This window comes from Canis lupus, chromosome 29, assembly GCF_048164855.1.
Source record: "Canis lupus baileyi chromosome 29, mCanLup2.hap1, whole genome shotgun sequence".
NCBI lineage: Eukaryota > Metazoa > Chordata > Mammalia > Carnivora > Canidae > Canis > Canis lupus.
Genome location: NC_132866.1, coordinates 34592062 through 34608727, shown reverse-complemented (window position 1 = coordinate 34608727; position 16666 = coordinate 34592062). Strand labels below are relative to the sequence as shown.

Genomic DNA, 16666 nt, shown 5'->3' with positions numbered 1-16666 from the left:
GTGTAAAATGAAATTTTAATAGTGAGTTGAAGAGACGTGCAAAGGAAATCAAGAAGTAAAAGGAAAGAATAGCTAGAGCAGAGATTCTTAAACTTTAGGTATGTTATAATACAATGTCAGCAGTTCCTCAAAAAAATTAAAAATAGAATTGCTATATATAATCCAGCAGTGCCACTTCTGGGTGTATATACCTCAAAGAATTGAAAGCAGGGTATCAAAAAAATATTTGTATACCCATGTTCGTAGCAGCATTATTCACATTAGCTAAATATATACATACACTAGAATATTATTCAGCCTTAAAAAGGAAGGGTATTCTGCAGTATGCTACAACATGGATAACCCTTGAGGACATTATGTGAGGTGAAATAAGCCAGTCACAAGACAAATACTGGATGATTCCATTTATATGAAGTACTTAGAATAGTCAAATTCATAAAGACACTATAATGGTGGTTGTCAGGGCTGAAGGGAAGAGAGAATGGGGAGTTGTTTAATAGGTATAAAGTTTGAGTTTTACAAGTTGAAAAGGAGCTACAAGGTGGGTGTTGTGATGGTTATACAACGTGCATTTTTTTAAAGATTTTATTTATTTATTTATTTGACAGAGAGAGGGAGAGAGAGCACAAGTAGTGAGAACGGCAAAGGGAGAGGAAGAAGCAGACTCCCTGCTGAGCAGGGAGCCTGATGTGGGGCTGGATCCCAGTACCCTGGGATTATGATCTGAACTGAAGGCAGATGCTTAACCTACTGAGCCACCCAGGTGCCTCACCATTATGTATTTAATACCACTTAACTTATACTTAAAAATGGTTAAGATGGTAAATTTTATATGTATTTTACCACGACAACAAAAGAAAAATAATTTAAAAAAAAAATTTTAATAAAATTTTTAAATGTAGTGTCAGGTCCTACTCCCAGAATTTCTGATTCTATATGGTCTTGGGTAGAGCCTGAGAATTTGCATTTCTAGTAAGTTCTCAAATGATGTTTGTGCATCACATTGAACAGATTGGAGGATTGAAAGGGAGCAGAGAAACTTGGAGTTTCTCTTTAAGAAATTATAACCTCTTCTTCGGTGTGGACTTTGAAAGGTTTTTGGCTTTGTCTTTTCGGAAAATAGCCAGTTATTGTCACTTTTTATAACCTTCAGAATGCTTCCCAAAAATTATAACTTTAAAATTCTATTAACTTGAATTAGATTTTTTTAAAAGATTTTATTTATTTATTCATGAGAGACACAGAGAGAGAGGCAGAGACATAGGCAGAAGGAGAAGCCTCCCAGGACCCCCGGATCGTGACCTGAGCCAAAGGCCAGATGTTCAACCACTGAGCCACCCAGGTGCCCCTAAAGTAGGATTGTCATATTTATCCTGAAATGCAAATATTATGGCATTATCAGTAAAAAATTTTAATTTAAAAATGTTGGGTTTTATCTTTGTTGTCTGTTTTTATTTAAAACCTGATCCAATAGCAAAGTCAAGAACATATTTTTCCCAGTGTAAGAAATAGAAAAGCTTGCAAGACTCAGAGTACTTAGAGTGAGAATTAGGTTTAAGATTTTTTTGTTCAAGTTCTGGTCAGTAGGAAACAAAGCTGTTGACAAAAAATACTGTGTGTACTTATAAAAGCTGTTGGAGTTTATATCATAATTGTTCTGGGGTTGTCTCATATCTGGGGTTGTCTCGTAGAGGTTTTCACATTCTATCAAGATTGTTTGTGTTGCACATGGTTGGAATTCTGCCCCAAACTGATTAAGCTGAAAAAAACAACTATAGGTTTATGTAAGTGAAAGTACAAAAGTATATTTAGCTTGAAGCACAGCTTGATCCATGTCTCAAAGCCATCAGTTTCCATCTTTCAGCTTCCTCTGGGTTCTTTAGGCCCCACATGGTGGTTCTCCTGGCAGTAATATAGCCTTATACCTTCATTTAGCTTCACACTTTTCTGCCTTCAAGCTCAGCAGAAAAGAGAAAGCCTATGTACCAGCTTTCCCAGCAAAAATTCTGAGATCCAATCTGATAAAACCAGCTTCATGGGCCAAGTCTTCAATCACTATAATTTGGGAGTGGGATACGCCCTTAAATCAATCTAAGGATTACTTTTCTTGCAGCTGGGGATGGGAGAAGACTAAACTGCCTAAACCACATACAGGACTGAGGTTAAAGAGAGGGTGGTTTTCCATAGAAAACATGGAATACTGTTTATTCCTAAAGAAGAGAAATCGTGCTATCCGTTAAACTATAAGTTTGTACTCTGTCCTCCTTTCTGAGATATTCAGAAATTGTAAAGCCATCACCTCTTTTCTCCCTAAAAGGAGGAAGGTGAAGAATTAGGGAATAAATAGCGGAAATAGACTGCACCAAGAAGGGAGGTAGGGTTTGGGGAAGGAGAGAGGGAAAGCATAATGATAAGACCTTCTCAGCTGATATTTCCTGGCCAGTCTATCAGAAATTTTAAGAAGAGAAAAGAAAGGATTTGTAAACATATGTATTTTGTTCCCTCCCCTCTTGTTTTCCAGCCCTGAAGACTAGTAACTGTCTTATAAGCTGTTTGCCTAAAAACATTCATGTGACCGTTTTTATAGCTTTAAGTTCATCTCCCATGTGCCTGGCCCCTATATCACAGATTATATTTCTTTACATATTAGGTAACTATATCTAATAAGGTTGTAAGTCAATTAATAAATTCTTTAGAACTTAACACTTTCTGTACTGTCACATATTAAAAAAGCAGTTATTTCTAACCTAAGCAAATCCAATAAAAATATCTCCTTCATAACAGTTTGCTTTCACCAATCTCTTTGCTTTTTTTTTACCTGCCATTTTTCTTTTTCTTTTTTTTTTTTTAATTTTATTTATAGTGCCTATGAGCCAGTGAGGGGTAGGGCAGAGAGGAGGGAGAGGGACAAGCAGACTCAGTGCTGAGCACTAAGCCCTACATGGGGCTCAGTCTCACAACCCTGAGATCCTTACCTGAGCCCAAACCAAGAATCCGATGCTTAACCAACTGAGCCACCTAGGTGCCCCTCAGCTGCCATTTTTCTGTACTAGCAGTTCTCAAACTTTACCTCAGGATCACCCTCACAGAATTCAAGGCCCTCCTCCTCCAGAGTTTTCGATTCACTAGCTCTGGGATGGAACTAGAGAATTTGCAGGTTACCAAGTGATGCTGAAGTTGCTGGTCCAGAAAACTTTGAGAATCTCTGTAATCACTTGTCCCTGCCTCTGCTAATTTCTACTATCACTTCTCCCTGAAGCTTTCTCTGATCTCCAAATTGATCCCTCAGTTTCTTAAAATGGATATACCTATGGTAATTTCACTGGAACCTTTAATCTGTCTACTGAATGTGGCCCTAACTAAATTAAAGGATTTTCCCAAACAGATACAGTCATCCATTTATTTTGTTTGTGCAACAACATGGACCCAGTGAATACTCCGTAAATGTTGCTGGCAACATCTGTACTATTGTTAAAAAATTCCTTTACATATTTATCTGTATCTAAACCATAATTTTTAAATGAAGTAATTTGGTGTTACCAGAAGTTTAGTATTTGATCTCAAATGACCATCATCAGATTAACTGTAACAATTGGAATAAAGAGAAAATGGATATGGTAAGTTGGTGGATTTGAGAGTTTTGGTATCAATAAGGTTTCTTTTAATATGTCCTCTGTAAGGTAATTTCAGTTAATCTGTAATGAGCATTAGCTCATTTGTAACCATGAAGCAAACAATGAAAGCAAGGTTATTTGTATTAGCGCTTCCTATTGGGCTTAATTCCTAGTATGTTTCCATATAAATCATATGGAAAATAAATCCTCGTTCAACTACCTGATCTACCATAGTTTTGAAATTAGAAAAAAATGCTATAAATGTCAGTTGAGTACCTTCTGAAAAGTAAAACTATGAAAGTGTTTAGGGGTATACTGATGCTTCCACTTTGAAATGAATAAAAAAAAAACGTATTGATGAATGAATAGTAAAGCACATATAAAGCAAAATGAATTATAGAATCTAGATATTGAGAATATGGGTAGTCACTGAACAGTTTTCCGGTTTTTTTTTTTTTTTTTTTTTGAAAGTTTAAAATTTTTGGTAATAAAATTTTGGGAAAAATAACCTTAACAACTAAGCAGAATTTATGGGGACTATAGCTACACAAGTATTTGCATTAGATTGAAATATGAAATTGCCATTTATATAGGTCAAAAACAGACAAATGTAGACAATTTCATTTGGTTTAAACTAATATTAAAGTTGTTCTGATATATTTTTACATTTTATTTTTTTCCTCATGACTGAAATTGGCTTTATTCAGTTCACCTTAACACTAATTATGCCTGTCTAGATGTACTTAGCTACATATGCTCATTGTTGAAATGAAATACTTAGAAGAACCTAGAAAGTTTCTAGGTGTTCTGCCTATGTGTTGTTACCAAAACTATATATCTCATTTCTCAGAGGTATACAAATTTACCAAATTACCTCAGTTGTGGGGTACATTAATACTAATACCTCAGTTAATCAAGTCCGTTTGCTCTCTACTTGTCAATTGAAGTTTTGTGCAAAACTTCATAGATTATATAGTTACACTTCAGTCAAACCATGGGTAGTGATGATTACACAGTAATATGAACACACTTCATGCTACTGAATTATACTCTTAAAAAATGGTTAAAGTAGTAAGTTTTATGTATATTTTCCCACAATAAAATTTAAAAGATGGAAAGGAAGAGGCACTTTTGGATAACCATGAGGTAGTATGAAGGCCCAGAAAGCTTGGTTGAGGTGGGTCAGAGTGCTAAAGAAACACTACCTATCTCCCATTTTTACCTGGGCCATATAAAACCTGATTGAATTTGAAAGCTGAGTAAAATCACAATTTTGGATGTTGTTGCCATGAATTCAGTTAAGTTTTTTTTTCCCCTATTCTAATTGGAAAGCTTTAATTGGAGCACACAATTAAAATGTATGTTCTTCTACAAAGACTGGAGATCTCACACATGTATGGTACCTGATTATATAGTCTTTCCCATTGAGCCTAGTTAAGCTAGTTGTTCTGACAGAAGCCACCTATCTAATTAAAGGAAAAGTGAACAGTAGGTAACAAGCTTTAATTAGCAGTTTCCAGTTGTATAAACTTTAATGGGGGAGGAGTGAATGGTCTCATTGAGTTAAGTTATATTTGCCCTACTGTCAAAACTTGTGTCAATTGGGGAAAAACATAATTGCAACCTAATTCCGCAAGAGCAAATTAGACTTCATGAGGTACATTTTTTTTTTTTTAAATAGTAAAGCAAAATTGAGGGGCACCTGAGTGCCTCAGTGGTTGAGCATCTGCCTTTGGCTCAGGTCGTGATCTAGGGTCTGGGGGTTGAGTCCATCAAGTTCCCTGCAGAGAGCCTGCTTCTCCCTCTGCCTTTGTCTCTACCTCTCTATGTGTCTCATGAATAAATAAAATCTTTTACAAAAAAAAAAAAAAAAGTAAAGCAAAGTTTATTGAGTGATAGTACAAAGCTCCTGGACCTTTCCCATGCCCATGAGGTACTTTTTTTTTTTTTTTTTTTTTTTTTAGGGTGCCTGGGTGGCCCAGTTGGTTAAGTGTCTGACTCTTGATTTTAGCTCAGGTCATGATCTCAGGTTGTGGGATTGAGCCCCATGTCAGGCTGCATGCTCAGAGGGGAGTCTGCTGGAGACTCTCTCTCTCTCTCTCTCTCTCTCTCTCTCTCTCTCAAGTATTTATTTGAGTAGGGTGTGGAGCGGAGGGAGAGGGAAAGAATCTCAAGCAGACTTCCCACTGAGTCAAAATCAAGAGTGAAATTTAACTGACTTGAGCCATCTAAGTACCTCCATGAAGTACTCTCAAAAGCAAAATAGGAAGCGTTTTAAAATTAACCATCTCAATAGAATTTTTAATATAAACATCTCAGAGTTGAGACTTCTAGATTTCAAATATAATAAGTATAATTCCACACGCACAAAAATGGAAACCCATTCATATCTATAATGGTAACATGCAGGCTCAAATTTACTATATTACTATCCTAAAACAATTTATGCTAATGTCCTCATCTCTTCCCTTTGTGCTTTTTTAAAACTTAATAATCTTTCTCTCTTCTCATGATCATACTTTACCAGAAAAAGAAATGTTTTTTTCTTAGTTGAAAATTGAATGATACCATAGTGAAATTACTTGTGTAATACTTCAGTTTTCCAAATTGAAGAGGTTAGTGCTATTGAAGTGGGCAAAATACTGAATTTCACATATTCCTGTGCTTACCACTCCTCAAAGAATTATTAGGTCTTTCAAAAGCAGCTTGAGGGTTGTCGTTTTGTGCTCTGATTCATAAAAGAAGGTGAAGAATTATTAGAAAGGGGGAAAAATTACATAAAAGCAAAATTCAGAAAACACAATATTCTGCAGAAGAATACAAGAAAAAGAAGAAACTCCTCTTGGAAACGTATTGATTGTTTTTTTCCTTGGGTATTTAAATATAAAGTAGAAGTTCTGTAATAGAAAACAGGTTTATCTCATTAAGTGAGAGCTATAGTGGAAAGGAGGCTGGGGTCTTAAAGATAACATCATTATTTCTATTCTCATTTACAGAAGTTGCTGGGTATGTTTTGCCACTGATGAAGATGATAGAACAGCTGAATGGGTGAGACCATGCAGGTGCAGAGGATCTACAAAATGGGTTCACCAGGCTTGTCTGCAGCGCTGGGTAGATGAAAAACAAAGAGGAAACAGTACAGCCAGAGTGGCATGTCCTCAATGCAATGCTGAATACTTAATAGTTTTTCCAAAGTTGGGTAAGCAGATCCTTCAAAACAACAGAGATATATGTGATGTTATTTTACATAATTCAGTCATCTCAGGTTTATTTTAAAGTGACCCATCTGTTTGCTTCTTTGTAAATTTCTCTATTCCTTTTCTGTCGTTTCCTCTCTAAATGTTATTTGTCTTGCTAACAGTTTACGTTATCCCTAATATATCCTCAAATCCATTTGTGTATTAAATGTTTTTATTTTGATCGAGTGGATTAAAACTTGGACATCTGACTCTGTAGATAAAATCAAATAACAAAGCTATAATAAAAAACCTGACCAAAAGAGCTTTTATTCTCTAGAGACCATTGATGTAGGAGAAGGAAAACAACAATGTGTGTTCTTTCTAATACTTCTCCTTAATTCTTCTATTAAGGAATAAAAGTAGGGAAGTTAAATACTTAATAGTGTTCATCTCATCTTTGGAATTTAATTTATGTGGTTGTTCTTCATGAAGACTGCTTTATTCTTTCTGCAACTTGGCAGGCAGGGAATGACCAAAGATCTTTTAGAATGGGACTAGCATTGAAAAAAGTAGAGCACACTTTCTTTTTTTCATTTGTTTTTATTGAAGTTCGATTTGCCAACTTATAGTGTAACACCCAGTGATCATCCCATCAAATGCCCTCCTCCGTGCCTGTCACCCTGTTACCCCAACCCCCTGCCCACTTCCCCTTCCGCAACCCTTTGTTCATTTCCCAGAGTTAGGAGTCTCTCATGGTTTGTCTCCTAGAGCACACTATTTAAAGGAAGCTGTAACTAAGGCTAATACTTAGTTACCATGTTCCATTGCCATGTGATTATGAACTGGTGACTGTGTATACCATACCAGTTGTTAAACATTTTTAGTATCACCCATGGCTGTAATCAAGAGATATATGAAAGCAGTTTGGGTTCTGGGAAGGTCAGACAGAAAGAATGACTTTCAGGGGGAGTAAAGTTCAAGAGAAATTTGAAGTAATTATTAAGTGTGTGTTTTCTAGGTACTATAGATACTGAAATAAGACCCTCTTTTAAAAAAATAAGGCAACATAAATGCAGATAATGAAGCACTTTTCTAATGTGAGACAGTTAATAATAGGACAAACAATTTCCATGGTTGTCTGTATTTCCTACCATAATTCATAAGGAATATGAAGGAAGAAATAATAGCTTCTTAGGAAAGTAGTAGAGAATGTAGTGTTTCTCACATTTAGAATTTGTAGACCACATGATGGGTCTTCATGTATGTAATGGATTTTGTTTTATTTTATTTTTTTAAAAGATTTTTATTTATTCACAGGAGACACAGAGAGAGAGGCAGAGACATAGGCAGAGGGAGAAGCAGGCTCCCCGCAAGGAGCCTGATGTGGGATTTGATCCCAGGACACCAGGGTCACGACCTGAGCCAAAGGCAAATATTCAACTACCAAGCCATCCAGGCATCCAGGTGCCCCTACACCATGGATTTTAGATAAAGACAAGAGAGTAATCCAAAAGTTGGTCTTTGAACAGCATAGTGGTTGAGGGCTCTGATTCTACACAGTTAAAAATTCACCTACAGCAGGGTGCCTGGGTGGCTCAGTCAGTTAAGCGTCCGACTCTTGATTTCAGATCAGGTCATGATCTCAGGGTAGTGAAATGGAACTCTGTGTCAGCTCCATGCTGAGTGTGGAGCCTGCTTGAGATTATCTTCTCCCACTGCCCCTCCCACTTGTATAGGTATACATGCTCTCTCTTCTCACTCTCTTTCTTAAAAAATAAAAATATTGAAAATTCACCTACAGTTTTTTGACCCCCCCCGAAACTTATGTACTAATAACCTTACCAGTAAAGTAAATGTTGATTCACGGTAAGCTGAAGAATATCATGAGAAAATACATTTACAGTACTGTACTGAATTTATCACATTTATCACAAAAAAAATCCTATAACATTATAGGGTCAACTATAATATTAAAGCAGTAATCTAAAATAATTTAAACATCAGGAAAAGTAATTACTACTGCATTCTTTCACCATACTGATACCGAGCTCACTAAAGTCAAAAGTTTCATATTTAACTGTTTTTTTTCTTTCTTTTTAATTCTAGTAATCTTGCTTTGCAACTATAGTTTTTTGAGAACAGCAGCAAGTACAGGATGATTCTGTTAGATGTTTTAGACACTTAAATGGATGGATACAAAAATTATTGCAAGAATTCTCACTGAAAATTACATACTATGTCAGATGAGGCACTGAGTTGACAAATGAATGGCACTCAGAGCAGCGAAGCTGAATATTTCATTTTGGAAGATGGCATTGGGTAAATCTGTCCTTTTGGTTGTATTCAGTTCTAGGAAATAAATTTTTAGAACTAGTGTGGTATTATGATTTATAGGTATACCTAATACTAAGACCTTGATTTTTTTTTTTTTTCTATAGCAAGGAAAGAAAATAGGTAGATGTTGAAAAGGTCAGACTGTTTTTGGTTAAGTCATTTGTATCATGATTTGGTCTTTATATTTTATCCTTTTTATTTTTTTAATTTGAGAGAGTGTGTACATATGCTTGTGAGCAGGGGGAGGGGCAGAAGGAGAGACTCTTAGGTGGGCTTCACACACACCCAGCACAGAGCCCAACACAGTGCTTGATCTCGTGAACCTGAGATCACGACCTGAGCCAAAATCAAGAGTCAGATGTGTAATCGACTAAGCCACCCAGGCATCCCTTCTGTGCAGTTTTCAACACTAATTCAAGAATACAGGGCTTGGGCAGCCCAAGTGGCTCAGCGGTTTAGCACCGCCTTCAGCCCAGGGTGTGATCCTGGAGATCTGGGATCGAGTCCCATGTCAGGCTCCCTGCATGGAGCCTGCTTCTCCCTCTGCCTGTGTGTCTGCCCCCCCCCCCCCCCCATGTCTCTGTCATGAATAAATAAATAAAATATTAAAAAAAAACCACAGGGCATACTATCAAATGCCAGCTATAGTCTGTAAATGAAGCCATGTGTGAATTAGCTTTCCGGTGCTATATGTACTCTTTCTTGCTACATACATGTCTAGTGCTCCTGGCTGTGATCCCAATATACCTTTCAAGTCGAGGTTCAAAAATAATTGTTGGTTAAAAGAAAATCCCTTCTCTATAGCATGTTTTCACTGAGGTTCAATTAAAAGCTCCATATATCTCTATGTATATGCCCGGAGTTGATTTCGTTCTCTGAACACTAGTGGTTTCTTCCAGCCATAAAACAAAATATTTAAGAACATACATCTATAATAGTAATTGTTCTTCCTTGTTGTGTACTAAACATATGATGTACTATAGTGTCATCTGATAGAATTTTGCCAGCAGATTTTCTCTTTTAGCATATTCATGATTAATTTTGCACTTACCGGGGATCCCTGGGTGGCGCAGCGGTTTGGCGCCTGCCTTTGGCCCAGGGCGCGATCCTGGAGACCCGGGATCGAATCCCACATCGGGCTCCCGGTGCATGGAGCCTGCTTCTCCCTCTGCCTGTGTCTCTGCGCCTCTCTCTCTCTCTCTCTGTGACTTTCATAAATAAATAAAGATTAAAAAAAAAAAAACAATAAAAAAAATAATAATAATAATTTTGCACTTACCATTTGTACTTGTTTTTGTTAAAATAAGTTGAAGTGCCTTCGACTACAGTTTTTAATCATTGTTTCCAGTGACAAAATTCTTAATGCAGACTTTTTTTTTCTTTCCTTTTTTTTTACTGGAGTTTGATTTGCCAACATTTAGTATAACATCCAGTGCTCATGCAGAATTTGATTGCAGGCTGGAGTGGTTGAAAATTATATGAATACTTCCGTGGCTTCTTGTCCCTGTTCTATGATGTTTCAGTCCCTGTTTAATAATATATTATGGTACAGTGGGAAAAAGGAGGTTTTCTTGTGCAAACTAATCCTACCTAATTCATTGGTCACAGCCCATTCTAAGACCACACTATTTTCACTCTAATACTATACTATATAATTTATCACTATGATATTCTGAGCTAAATGTGAACATTTAAGGCATTGATTTGCTCTCTTAAATTTGGGATTTAATACATGATGATATTAACAAAATACATGTTTAAATGTAAGCAACTAACAGTCCCCTTTTAACTATCCTTGTAGAGTATGTGTGACCTTGGAAACATAACAGTTAAGAACTTCTAAGAATTTTCTAGAAAGTCATTATTTTTCAAATTTGGAAAATGTTATTAAAATTTTTATTACTTTTTCATCTAATTGTCTGTAGACCTGTTAATAGATTACCAGGGACTACCATTGGTCTCCAGACAACACCTGAGAGACAAGGAATACAAAAAAAGAGAAAATGCAGAGAGGAAGAGGTGATGGTTAACAATATGTGGGATGATCTCCATGTAGCAAGTGTTTTTAAGTTTCATATGGATTTAGACTCAGTCGAGCTGGCTAGCTGACACATCTGTGTCTTTTCTAATACTTAATGGTGCCAGAATGGAGGTGTGGTGGCAAGTGTGTGTTAATTATTAATTAAGGAATATACTGTGCTCAGTTATGGAAGACTTAGTGGACTCCTCAGACTTTTATTCCTCTCACTATTTGTCACCCATCTTATGGTTTGCTTTTTTTCTTTCTGATAGTGAGTTAGGCCAGGTGCATGTATGCAACCACTTACAAAGCTCAGTGTTCTCTGAGGACCAGCAGCATTGGAATCATCTGAGAGATGTTAGGAATGAAGAACCTTAATCCCTCCTCCTACTCATCCTCTGTTTGAATCAAAATCTGTATTTTTATGAGATCATCATCAGATAAGTTAAATTTAAGAAGCATTGCTTTAAAATATGAAGAGAATACCAGCTGGAAAAAGTTTGTCTTTTATTAAAAATAAAGCATTTCCATGAAGTTTAAGTCCAGGTAGTAATCTTGTTTAGCTAAACAGAATTCAAAGGAGCATAGCTCAAGGGGAGAGTTCTTGATTGCCAAGAGTAGCAGGGATTGATTCACCTTAGATTCTTTCTCTTTCATTTCTTTCAACGATATTTTGTAGTTTTCAGTGTGAAAGTCTTTTGCTTTGTTAAATTTATTTCCAGGTTTTTCACTCTTTTTTTTTTCCACTTTTTAAAATGGAATTATTTTCTTAATTTTATTTTCAGATTGTTTATTGTGAGTGTATAAGACACAACTGATTTTTGTAATCTCATGTCCTAAAACTATGCTGAACTCATTTAATGGTTCTGATATTTTTTTTAAGTGGATTGCTAAGCATTTTCTATACACAGGATCATGTGATCTGCCAATATAGTTTTACTTCCTCTTTCCCAGTCTGGATGCTTTTATTTCATTCTCTTGCCCAAGTGCTCTGGTTGCAACCACCAGTATTTCAATGGAAGTGGTTAGGACAGATATCCTTGTCTTATTTTTAATCTTAGGAAAAAAAACAGTCTTTTGCTATTAAATATGTTATCTCTGAGTTTTTCATATAGCTTTTATCAGGTTGAGAATGTTTCCTTCTGTTCTTCATCTGTTGAGTGTTTTTACATGCAAGGGTAAATACTTTTTCTGAATCTATTGAGATGATCATATGGTTTTTGTTCTTTAATATGGTATATCACATTGATCTTCATGTGTTAAACCAACTTTGTATTTATAGGATAAATTCCACTTGATCGTGGTATTTAATGCATTTTAGATGTTGCTGGATCTGGTTTGCTGGTATTTTGCTGAGCATTTTTCTGTCTGTAGTCATAATGGATATTGGTCTGTGGTTTTCTTGTGATTTCTTTCACTGGTTTTGGTATTGGGGTATTACTGAGTGAGTTGGGAAGTAATCTCTCCACTTACATTTTTTGGGAAGAATTTGTGAATGATTGGTTGTTAATTCTTGAAATGTCTGGTGGCATATGGCCCTGGGCCTTTCTTTATAGGAAGGTTTTGGATTACTAGTTCATGTTCAGATTTTCTGTTTCTTCTTGAGTCAGTTTTAGTAATTTGTGTCTTTCTACAAACTTGTTCATCTAGATTATATAATTTATATAATTATATAATTATATAATTTGTTGGCCTATGATTGTAGTATTCCTTTATAATTCTTTTATTTCTATAAGGTTAGTATTAATGTCCCCTCATTCATTCATGATTTTAGTAATTTGGATCTTTTTTTCTTTGTCAGTCTAGCTAAAGGTTTGTCAGTTTTGTTGAGCTTTTTAAACACCCAAATTTTGGCTTCATTATTTTTCTCCATTTTTCCATTTTCCATTTCATTTATTCCTACACTACTAGTCTTTATTATTTCCTTCTTTCTGCTTGGTCTGGATTTAGTTTGCTTTTCTTTTCTGGTTTCTTAAGGTAGAAGTTTAGGTTATTGATTTGAGTTTTTGTTTTTTTTTAAATAGACTTTATTTTTTAGAGCAGTTTTAGGTTCACAGCAAAATTGAAAGGAAGCCCAGAGATAGCCTGTATACTCCCTGCCTGGTCACATGCATAGCCTTCTCTATTATTAATATCCTTCATTAAAGTGATACACACTTGTCATAGGTAATGAACCTATATTGGCACTTCATTATCATCATTATCATTATCATTATTGGCACTTCATTACATTAGGATTTACTCGATGGTTGTTTATACTATGGGTATAGACAAATGTGTAATGACATATATCCACCGTTACAGTATAACACACAGTATTTTTATTCCAGTGAAAATCCTCTGTGCTCCACATGTTCATCCCCTCTTCTTTCTAACCTCTGGCAATCACTGATCTTTGTACTACCTCCATATTTTTGCCTTTTTCAGAATGCCATATACTTGTAATCATACAGAATGCAGCATTTTCAGATTGGAGCTGCTTTCACTTAGTAGTACATGTACATATATAAAATTTCTTCAGACCCTTCATGGCTTGATGTTTCATTCCTTTTTTTTTTTTTTTTTTTTAAGATTTTATTTATTTATTCATGAGAAACTCAGGGAGAGAGGCAAGGACATGAACAGAGGGAAAAGCAGGCTCCTTACAAGGAGCCCGATGTGGGACTCAATCCCTGGACCTGGGATCATGCCCTGAGCCAAAGGCAGACGCTCCACCTCTGAGCCACCCAGGCATTCCAATAGTTCATCACTTTTTTAGCACTGAATGCTATTCCATTGTCTGGATATACAGTTTATTTAACCATTCACCTACTAAAGGGCATCTTCTTGCTTGTTTCCCAGTCTTGGCAATTAAAGCTACAACAAACATCTATGTGCCAGTTTTTGTGTGGACATTGGTTTTCAGTTTATTTAGGTAAATACTGAGGAGTGTGATAGCTGGATCATGTGGTATGTGTTTAGTTTTGTTAAAAATTGCCAAACTGTGTGACTAAAATTTTGTATTTCCACCAGTGATGAATTCCTATTCTGTATCAACAGCATTCTATGACAACAGCATTTGATGTTGTCAATGTTTGGATTTTAGCCATTCTAATAGATGTTTAGTGATAACACATTGTTTCAGTTTGCAGTTCCCTGATGATATATGTAGAGCATCTTTTCATTTGCTCATTTGTAATGTTATGTCTTTAGTGAAGTGTCTGTTAAGTCTTTTGATCATTTTAAAAATCAGATTGTTTTCTTAATGTTGAGTTTTAAGTATATTGTGGATGACAGTCTTTTATCAGATTATGTCTTTTGCAAATATTTTCTCTCAGTCTGTAGGTTATTTTCTCATTCCTGCTCTTCTTTTTTTAAAGTAGTCACTTACAGCTATACATTTCTGAGCACTGCTTAGATTTCTTCTTTGACCCATTGATTAATTAGAAGTGTGTCGTTTAATTTTCACATACTTATAAACTTGCCAGATGTCCTTCTGCTTTTGATTTCTAATTTTATTCCATTTTGATCCAAAACCATACTTTGAGTCCTGTCCTTTTAAATGTGTTAAGGCTTCTTTTGTGGCCTAACATGGTTTATTCTGACAAATGTTCAATGTACACTTGAGAAGAAAGAGTAGTCCATAAATATCTAGTTGGTTTGTAGTATTTTCAAATCTTTTCTATTTCTTTGTTGTCTTTTACCTATCCTTCATTGAAAGTAGGGTATTGAAGTCTCCATCTATTGTTGAATTGTCTGTCTCCAGTTCTGTTTTTGCTTTATTTATTTTGAGCTCTCTTGTTAGGTGCATATATGTTCCTAATGTTACATCTCACAGATGAATTGTCCTTTTTACCATTATAAGATGTCCTTCTTTATCTCTAATAATTTTTGTCTTAAAATTGATTTTAACTGATTTTAACATAGCTACTTCTGCTGTTTTGTCTTCGTAGATTATTGGTATATTCTTAGATTACTTTTTTTTTTTTTTTTAAGTAGGCTCCACACCTGACGTGAGGCTTAAACTCACAACCTTGAGATTAAAAGTCGCATGTTCTACCAACTGCTGAATTTTTTGTTACTGTCCCTCAGTGAATCAGCTGCTGGGCCACATATAGATAAGAAATGGTTTCAGGTATCGTAAGACTAATAGGGATGGAGTGAATTTGAATTTATTTGAGATAACTATTTATAAATTATGTGTATGATGTGTAAATAAAGATTTTCAGTGATTTGATGCTATTAGAATTGAGGGAGAAACAGGACCAGGAAGCAAAATGTTGCTAGCTGCTTGCACCAATAAATGGTCTCTTCTCCTTTTTTCTCTGTGTCCATATTTGCGCTGCTGGACATGGCAAGGAATAACAAATGTGTGAAAGAAAAGATGCCCCAACTACAGTATTTCTTAGTATTTTCATTTGTCTCTTAAATGTTTGAGTTTACTTTATATATTTTCCCTCTAGATAATACATTCACATGAACCAATTTCAAAAGATGTTGAATACAACAGGGTGTTCAATGAAAATCTTTTTACCATATCCGCCAGCTATAAAGCCAAGTAACTTTCATACTCGGAGGCAACCATTGTTAGAAGTCTGAATGTTTTCATTCTAGAGTGTTTCTCTTTTTCTCCCCCCACTCTTTTTTTCCCTTCCTCTCTATCCTCCACACCCTGAAAAGCTATAAATATTAGGGTAGAATTCAAGGAATAAACAAGGGACAGGAAAATACCTAGGGATTAGCAACTATGAAATAATTTCCACTCGTAGGACTGAAAGTGCAAAGGAAGGGAGCTATTAACAGAACTTGACAAGAGCTTTAGCAGAAGGAAGAGAGGCTGCTTAACAGGATCTATGGTTTTAGAGAAAGAAATGCTAACTGTCTGTAGTGAGGGATCTGTTGGGGGGGTGACTTTCACACTTTTACCACTCTGATTTTTTAGCCATATCACTTACTGTTTGAACACCTCCAAAGCTAGAGAGCAAGGTTGCATGGAAGGTCCAATTTGTTTGGCAAATCATGCACAAAGCAGAGTGGAGACAGAGAAGTAAACCTGGAAACACAAACAGTATTGAGCATGATTAGATTATATGTCGAAATATACTAGACAAGTATACTATAGATTATGTTCTATACTTGTTTTTCTTTTCTCAGCAAAATATGGTAGATACCATTTTATATTAGTGTATAAAAAGCTTTTTTTTCTTTTATAATTACATAATACTCCATTACAAAGATGTATGGTTATTTATATAACCAGTTTTGTTAGTAGACATATGGGCTGTTTCTAGTCTTTCTTTTTTTTTGTTGCTGTTTCTAATCTTTCACTACTACAAACAGTGCTGTCATAAACAACTATGTAAAATAATTTCATGCACATGTGCAAATATATCTAAGATAAATGACTAGAGTAGAATTGCTGGGTCAAAGAGTATGTACATTTATAACATTAATAGATATCATCACATTGGCATTTGTAGAGATTATACCTATTTAATCTTCCCAACAGTGTATTGGCGTACCTGCTTTTCCATTGCCTT

At 35.5% G+C, this 16666-nt stretch overlaps 1 protein-coding gene across 1 annotated transcript in view; it reads left to right on the top strand.

Annotated features, from left to right (window-relative positions):
• Positions 1-16666, top strand: part of MARCHF5 (membrane associated ring-CH-type finger 5) — a 51128-nt gene that overhangs the window by 10518 nt on the left and 23944 nt on the right. The window contains exon 2 of the mRNA XM_072806128.1: positions 6611-6813. Within this exon, the coding sequence (XP_072662229.1) occupies positions 6611-6813 (203 nt within the window). The remainder of the gene's footprint in view (positions 1-6610; positions 6814-16666) is intronic.